This window comes from Balaenoptera ricei, chromosome 8, assembly GCF_028023285.1.
Source record: "Balaenoptera ricei isolate mBalRic1 chromosome 8, mBalRic1.hap2, whole genome shotgun sequence".
NCBI classification, from domain to species: Eukaryota; Metazoa; Chordata; class Mammalia; order Artiodactyla; family Balaenopteridae; genus Balaenoptera; species Balaenoptera ricei.
The window spans coordinates 22,443,275-22,451,426 of NC_082646.1; the positions used below are offsets into that span (position 1 = coordinate 22,443,275).

The window sequence follows — 8,152 nt, forward strand, 5'->3', positions numbered from 1 at the left end:
TGGGTGTTGAGTTTTGAAGACAAAAAAATCAGCTCTCCCACTGTTTTTAAGTAATGTCCAGAATTCCCACTATCAGACATTTATTCCCTGATTAAGACATTGTCTCTCCAGGATTTCCTTTTGGAAAATGTCAGATGGGTTATCCATAGTAGAACAAAAGAATTGTGTTCTGGCTGGAGAGGTTTGGAAGAGTAGAGAAAGCCTGGGGGAGGCACCACACAAAATGGGGGATACATGAGACTTCTGGTCACTCAGAATGAGGATGAAGAACAGAAGGAAACAGAGCATCACAGACATACTTTACCTTCTCATTAAGCCTGAAACAGAGATTCAAATGGTTTAAAACATGAAAATAACCAAAATGACCTTGTAGAAGTAGCAGTTTCCAGAATCACATTTCTTCATTTTAACATGAGGGAATTCAACTTGATCACTAAGGTATCTTCAAGCCTCAAGGTTCTCCAATAAAGATTTACCTTGAAAATTTGACACTACATTTGTCTTCTTAATTTTAGCTAAGCTTCAGCTATAAAATGAAACTATTTATGATAGAAGTTTTCAAATAGGCAAGATAATTTTAAAATATCATCTAAATTGAACATTAAATTGACTGGACTTTTGATGTCATAGCCAGCCTTAAAATCAGACCTATTTGATTTCATTAGCTTCCCTTCCTTAAATTGCAAATTACATCCACCCGTTTGCAAATGCACATCATTGCTAGTGAGGGGGAAAAGATAGCTGTTTTAGCAAAAATCCCACTTCTGACAGAAAGTATATATTTTTTGATAACAGCAACTAAGCAGCACCATTTTATAAAGCAATGAACTAGTCTAAAACCCACACATGAACTCACTCCCATTATATTCAAAACACATACAAAGGAAGTCACATTAATTGTTGAAACAAAATTGCATATGCCAAAATGTTACCTAATAAAATTCTGTAGTCATGTACTATTAATTTGAACCCAAAAGAAATTAAGTTTAGAATTGCCTAATCTACTAAGTGAAACTCATTTACTGATAAACTAAATGAATCAAACTATAGAATGCTTCTTTTTGATAAGGTTACCTACAAGTGTTTTATTTACCACAGCCTTTTTCCTACTTTATTTGTATTTTCCATGTGCATTATTGAGCACACACATGGTTAAGTGGCATTGTCCTAGAGGGCACAAAAATGTATGTATCATGCATCAAGTTGGAAACCAAGTTAGCCCACTAAAAATAATTCAGGGTGTAAGAAAATGTATATACAACATTCTGTGCTAATATAATAAATGTGTGTTATATATACCTAATAGTATATATAGTATAATAGTACACTATAGTATACTATATATAATATATATATAATATACTATTATATATATAGTATACTAATATACTAATATATTATATACTAATTTAATATATTAGTATACTAATACTATTAGCATACTAATATACATATAGTGATTAATATATAATTATATACTAATTATATACTATAATATACTAATATATACTAATATATATAGTATACTAATATACTATTATATATATAATAGTATACTATAGTATACTATAGTATACTATAACAGTTATTCTACTGTTCTATTCACAATTTCCAAGGCCTGCCTGGACCTGTTGCAGTATAGTATTAGAATAATATAGTATTCTAATAGTATAATAAAATGCTGATTTCAAAATGCAATTTGGGTATTAAATAATAATATTATCTTACTAATGGAAGACATAAATTGTAGAGTGAATATATTAAGTGCAAAGAGAAAAGGGAAATATCAAAATGAACTAAGGTCACCAAGGAAGATCTTACCCAGGAAGTAGGATTTTAAACAAGCAGTAGATGAGCTAAGAGGGGAAGGACAATATGAACCTTACTAAATGTAAGCATGATGAAATCCTTGAGATATATTCTATGTTTGTAGAGGAAATAAAGGTAACAAATGAGAGTTATGTAATTATTAAAAACTAAAGAATATAAATTCTGCCTAGAAAAAAGACTTAAGTACCAAACGGGGAGATTAGAAACAAAAACAAGAATAAGTAGTCATAGAGTGATGCTTAAGAGAATCACATTTTAAAGTATTTTCGTTCCTGTAAATGAATTAACAAGATAGTCAATTTCCTCCTTTTGGTTTCATAGAGTTCTTAAGGAGAGTAGACTTTCTTCAACTGTGTACTCAGTCTACTTGTTGGCCATACTGAATCCCTAGAGTTGTCGAATTATCTCTATAAACCTTGAAAATCTACCTGAGGTTTTTCAGAGAGGCGACAGAGGTTAATCAGTGGTGAGAAGCAGCCAGGAAAGTTAACCTGTTTAGTAATAGCCTAGAGAAGTTCATTGCCCCTCGACTGTCTCACTGAATCAAGCCCTAAAGCAAACCTTCGGAGGAGCCAGTGCGGTCATCCTCCGCCCTCTGGCTAATTCCACTGACCAAACTTTACGATGTGGTGGTGCGGAGGCAGCAGTTTCCCTTGAATTCATACGTGTCTATGACCCTGTTTAAAACAACTTGGATTCTGTGAGTCCTCTCTTCTGCTTCTCCTTGTGGATTAACCCTTCTCAAGGTTTACTTCCGTCTGCCAGCCCCTAAATAGGAAATGGATGCTCTCAAAGTTGGTCCTGAGCATTCCGCTTTCCTTGTTCTATTCTCTATTCAAGAAAAATACATTGCTGATAATCACCTACTTTGTCCTGAGTGAATCACAGCATGTGCTAGAGGCTCAGTGAAAAATAAGAAAATGTACCTCTCTTGGAGATCTCATTTATTTTTGTAACTTCAACTATTACAACGATTACAGCTTCAGAAAACTATTAAAACTCTCCTTTCAGTTCTGGTCTCTTTCCAGAGTTCCAGCTCCAAATATCTAACTTCACCACAATGTCCTTCCATTACCTAAACACACCTAAACCTAAATACATCATAATTCTCCTCTCACTATATTTGCCTGCCAACATCTCTACTTGTCACTGAAACCTGGAGGTTAATCTTGTTCTCTTCTTCACTCTAACCAGTCACCAGGTCCTGTGAAGTTCCCTTCACAAAGTCTCTTTCATTCAGACCATAATTTCTGCGTGACTCCATACCTGGGCTATTAAAATAATCTCCTAAATGGACTCTAAGCCTCCTCTGTCTCTCCCTCTTCTAACCTATGCCACTCTATTAATCTCCATAAAACAACATGTCATATGAGTCACAGCCCCTCAGACAGAAGAATGAGATTAAAATTCCCTGGCCTAACACCTAAAGTGCTCCAGGATCTATCTCCTACTTACCTGACTCTCTAATCTTATTTCCCCAGTGGGGACACATTCATTGCTCTCCTGTTAGCCATGTGTATTACAATCTCCATGAATTTGCTTGTGTTTTTTCTTCATAAGTTGCTCCTGCTACCAAGAGCACCCTCTCTATCTTTTCCCTTTATCTATGTCCTACTTTTCCTTCCAGACCTGGCTCGAGCCCACAGCTTCCACATAACCTTCTCTGTGTCCCAATCCTTGGTGTTTTCCTTTTTTCTTTTTCCTAAATGTTGGCAATAATGAAGCTCACATTAGTATTCAGGAGTCTCGAAGCACCTATTAATCTAACCATCTTGGTATTTAAAATAATTATATAAGTATATAAATAATATACAACTTATATTGTATATAGTAATAAAATTAATATACTATAACTATCTTAATTATCTATGTATAGAAATTGTCTTCCTCTTTAACTAGACCATAGATCCCTAGACTATGTTCTCTAAAGATGACAAATATGCAATAACTGCTCCTGCTGCTAGGTCATAACTAGGTGCTCAAGCAACTCTAATTATAAAGCTTATTTTTCAGATTGTTTCTGATTTACAAAAAGATAAATTAATTTAACATTTTCATATGGAAAGCAACAGTATTGATTAATCAATAAGTAGAAACGAAGCTGATTAAGAATCTGGTGCACTCTTACTAATGAGAGTACAATGAAATGGAATCAGAAGTAAAATTAGAAAAATTGCTGGCAGTTCATTTTAGCTTGAGAGAAAATCTCCTCTCATAATTAAACAGATTCGTTGATTTTTAGTTCTTCAAAGGCACCAAGTTGACCTCAATCTAGTCTTGCTTCAACACATAAATTAGTTCCTATTTATAGTATCATGAATGTTAATAAGGTAATCTGACATTTGTTGATCTACATAAAAATCAAAACATGGTTTTATATTTCCTAAGAAAAAATATACACTTAAAAAATAGGTTTAAAAAGAAGCTTCTAAACTCCAATAATTTCTCCTCAGTCTGATTCTTCACTTCTTCCTCCCTGACAAAAGCTGTGGAAGTTAGAAAATGTTCAGGGGGTATGTTTGTGTGTGTTGTAAGCAGAGAATAAGTTGTCTCCATCTTTTGTAATTCCCAACTCACATCACTCTAGTTCTTTTTAGGAGTGATAAATTTAGCCAATATAAATTTGCCAAAGCTAAAGCAGAACGTATTTGTTTTCTACATTCTTCTTGGTTTCCTCCTAACAACCAATCTCACCTCCTTCCCTTAGTGCAGCTTCCCCACCTTCCTAATCACCAAATGCCCAGAAATTAAATACAACAGTAAACAAGTCCCCTGAAAGGTACCTTCCTGGTGCTGTCTAAAACAAATGCACTCTTCTGTTTGGGCATTTAAAACACCACAAGCATTCTTACTTAGATTAAATCATGGGTCTCCCTGGTCTCCAGGCATGTCTAGACATGAACCATAAAGGGAATGAGATCCTTGGAGTTTCTCTAGTAACTGCAGGCCAAATCAACAGCAACCCTAAGAACAAGCATTCTTTTTTTTTTTAAACAGAATTAGGCCACACACATTTCATCTCGTTATTTTAATTTTTTAGTTGTGCTACCTACAAAATAAACTGCATTTTAAAAATCTTATTTCAGTATGCATCGCATATTGATGACTTTTATATAAGTTTTCTTTATTTTTTATCACCTTTGAAGATAAGTTTTAAAAATCTAAATTTCAAGGCATCTACTGCAACCATTGCCTTGGATGGCAGCAATTCAGCTCAGGTAAGACATGTAAGACGCAACTAATAATCATAAAACATCAATCAAAAAAGAGGTATTAAATACTGTATTGGGTAAAAATGACTAACAATTTGAAAGAACAGAATTGCTTTTGTAACTATGTCCTAACCGAGGCTTGTAAGTCTGCATATTGTTAATGGAATGGAGGCTATTTTGCTCCTGATTTTATTTATATATGTATATTTAACTAGAAAATACAAAATTGGCTCTCAGTTATCTCTAGAGAGCTCAGAGGTTAATTAGCTCTGATTACAGCATGTTGCCTGATATGGCTTCGTATATTATACATGTTAAAGGCATGTGAGGGGTTTACATAATGTATTCAACAACATTGTGCCTCTCCCAAAGATACAATGAACACAAATTACAGTTAGCTGTAAATGACCTGCCTTTTGCAATTTAACTTTACAAGTTAATTTTTACAATTAACGTTTTCTGTACTGTACATTTTATACTTCACTTTGGTTTCTTACTCTTCTCTTTGGTGTACACAGAAGAAATGATTCATTTAACAAACAATGGGCTGTCTTTCATATTCAAAGATAATGCTAAAACTCACTCAAATTCATCCTTGAGAAGTTCTTCTGGTGTTTTAACAGTGTGAGCTTAGAATGTGTGTTGAATGATCTAGATCACCTGGGCCTATCCACATTGAGTGGCATCTATGAGACCACTTGCTGGGTTTAGGGAACCAATCTATAACTGGGGAGTTTTACTTTGTGGGCAATAATTTAGAACTAAGGTTTTGGGGTCAACAACAAGTAATCCATCCTGGGTGCATGAAGACCAAAGGGCAGTCAGGGGGCTACTTCCAATTGAGTTCTACAAATTGGGTAATCAGAGAATATTCTTTATTCTCTCCTGATTCATGCACTGAAGGAAACAAGGGGAAAGAGTAACTAAAGGAAAGAATTATTAGTAGACGTCTCCCAGAAATCCTAATTATCCTCTTTGCCCAATCTACTCCAAATGCACACATAAACACATCTACATCATCCAATGTGGAATTGTGAGAATAAGAAAATGTAACCGGTCACAAGACATTGTTTCTCTCTCCTCCACAGCCCTCACCCTGAATGTCCAAATTTAGTCTTGCTTCAAGGACCTACTCTAGTGCCACCTCCTCCATGAAATTTCCCTGACCAATTACAGTTCTCCTACATGCCCCACCCTGCCCCCTTTATTTCTACCCACCTTAGTAATTTACTATATACTGTCTTGAATGGCAAATAATGTACGTTCACCTTGTGTTACCATCCAGATTGTACATAGGGAGGGTGGAATGAATGACCTTAGGTCCTGAACATATAGCAGGTATTTAAATAATTATGTGCTGGAAGTAGGGCTCATTTTTGCCTAAAGCTGACCTACAGAGTACAAAACCGTGGCCTTGATCTCAAGTGGACCAAACTCTGATCTAACTAATGAGCTGGCTGTCTCACTCTTTTACTAGAAGATCCAGAACCCACCCTATTGCATGGCCCTCCGAGAGTGTAAGAGAGAACCCACGGGGAACACAAGGGTACAGATGGGACCTCAAAGGCTGTCCTCCTGCACATTACAGGCTACCCAGGCCAACCGCCCATTAGAAAATTCTAGGCTACAATTTGGTACTCGGCAAGGTGTTTTCCCTGACGCGGATGGGTTTGAAAACTGGGAGGGCCTGTGGGACTTATTGGAGAGGGGGGGAGGGGAGGAGCTCAGGGAACTTCTCAAGACCAGTGTCTGTCTCCGGGGCCTGTTCCCCACAGGGGCCCGCCCTCCGCCCCTTCTCGCGGCTTCCTCCCCTCCCCCATGCAGCCCCTCCCCCATCCCACCCTGTCTCGCGCCCGCCCCGCCCCTTCCACCCGCGGGGTTCCAAGGGCGGTTAGCCCGCCACGGCCACGGTTACTCGGCCACTCGGAGCGGCGGGGCGCACGGGGTTGAGAGAGCCGGCTCTAGAGTTGGGCCCAGAACTGAAGAGAAGTTTTCTGGGGCTGGCCGGACCCGGGTGAGGGAGGTGGGAGCCGGCCCGAGAAAACGAAGGGGAGGGGAAGGGAACCTGAGCGGGAGGGCCCTGGGAGGTGCGGGAGACGGCGGCAGGGAAGGAGGGGCGCAGGGATTCGGTGGCCCCGGTGAAGCCAGCTGGCTGGGGGCTCCCGGGAGTCACCTGGGCCTGGGGGGCCCGAACCTGGGGGTGCAGGTCCCCGCTGGAGCGCCGCCCGCTGGCAGTGCCAAGGGTGCGCAGCGAGTCCGGCGGGGGCCAGCGCAGCCAGCGGGCTGGGCGAGAGTGCCCGGGAGGCTTCGGAGGCGTCCTCCGAGGACCCGCGTCCTGGGCCTCGCGCCTAGGCTCTGTCGGGCGTCGCCCCCGGTGAAATGCGGGGTCGCGGCGAGCCCGATCCCGCGGCCCGCCCGCTCGGGGATACCGCGTCGGCGCTGCGAACCGTCCGGGAGCTGCAGCCCGCGGGCGCCCGGTGCTCGGTTTGTAGGCAGTGTAATTAGCTGATTGTACTCTGATGCTTACAATCACTAATTCCACTGCCATCAAAACAAGACACAGCATCACCCGCCGCCCCGCCAGGAGGAAGACGCCACCCTCGGCGGCAAACCGCCGACCCCAAGCGTTTGAGAAGAGCCCGCTGAGCTTCGAGATTTGATGCGTCAGCGTTTAGCGCTGCTGACGGAGCACGTTGTCAACATGCTAGTAACCCCCGCAGACTCCTGCGAGCTGCTGCTTCTAGATATGGTTAAACTGTTAGCAACCTCTAGGAGTAAAAGTAAGATTGTACAATACCATGTAAGCAAAGCGAAATCCGTGGTGTTGAATGGCTTTAAGACATTTAAACTGCTGGGTGGGGCCCCCTATGTAACGCTTAATGCTGTTTGTTGTGATTCATTGTGCCTAGTTTTCATTATTTAGTAGGGTATTCACCAACCCACCAGGTAAAGTGAGCTACAACTGAAACAATGATTTGCCTGTCACAACGTATGGGGCACCAACCTGAGACGCAGTTTATGATGAAAGCCTTTTTTTTTTTTCTGTGAGTCTAGTTACTAGGCAGTGTAGTTAGCTGATTGCTAATAGTACCAATCACTAACCACACGGC

The 8,152-nt window shown here is 40.1% G+C and overlaps 1 protein-coding gene across 1 annotated transcript; it reads right to left on the reverse strand.

Moving 5' to 3' along the window:
* Positions 1-6,933: 6,933 nt before the first annotated feature.
* Positions 6,934-7,590, reverse strand: LOC132369672 (proline-rich protein 2-like). The gene has a single exon (XM_059929345.1). It carries the CDS (start codon positions 7,588-7,590, stop codon positions 6,934-6,936), a length of 657 nt encoding a protein of 218 aa, XP_059785328.1.
* Between the last annotated feature and the right edge of the window lie 562 nt (positions 7,591-8,152).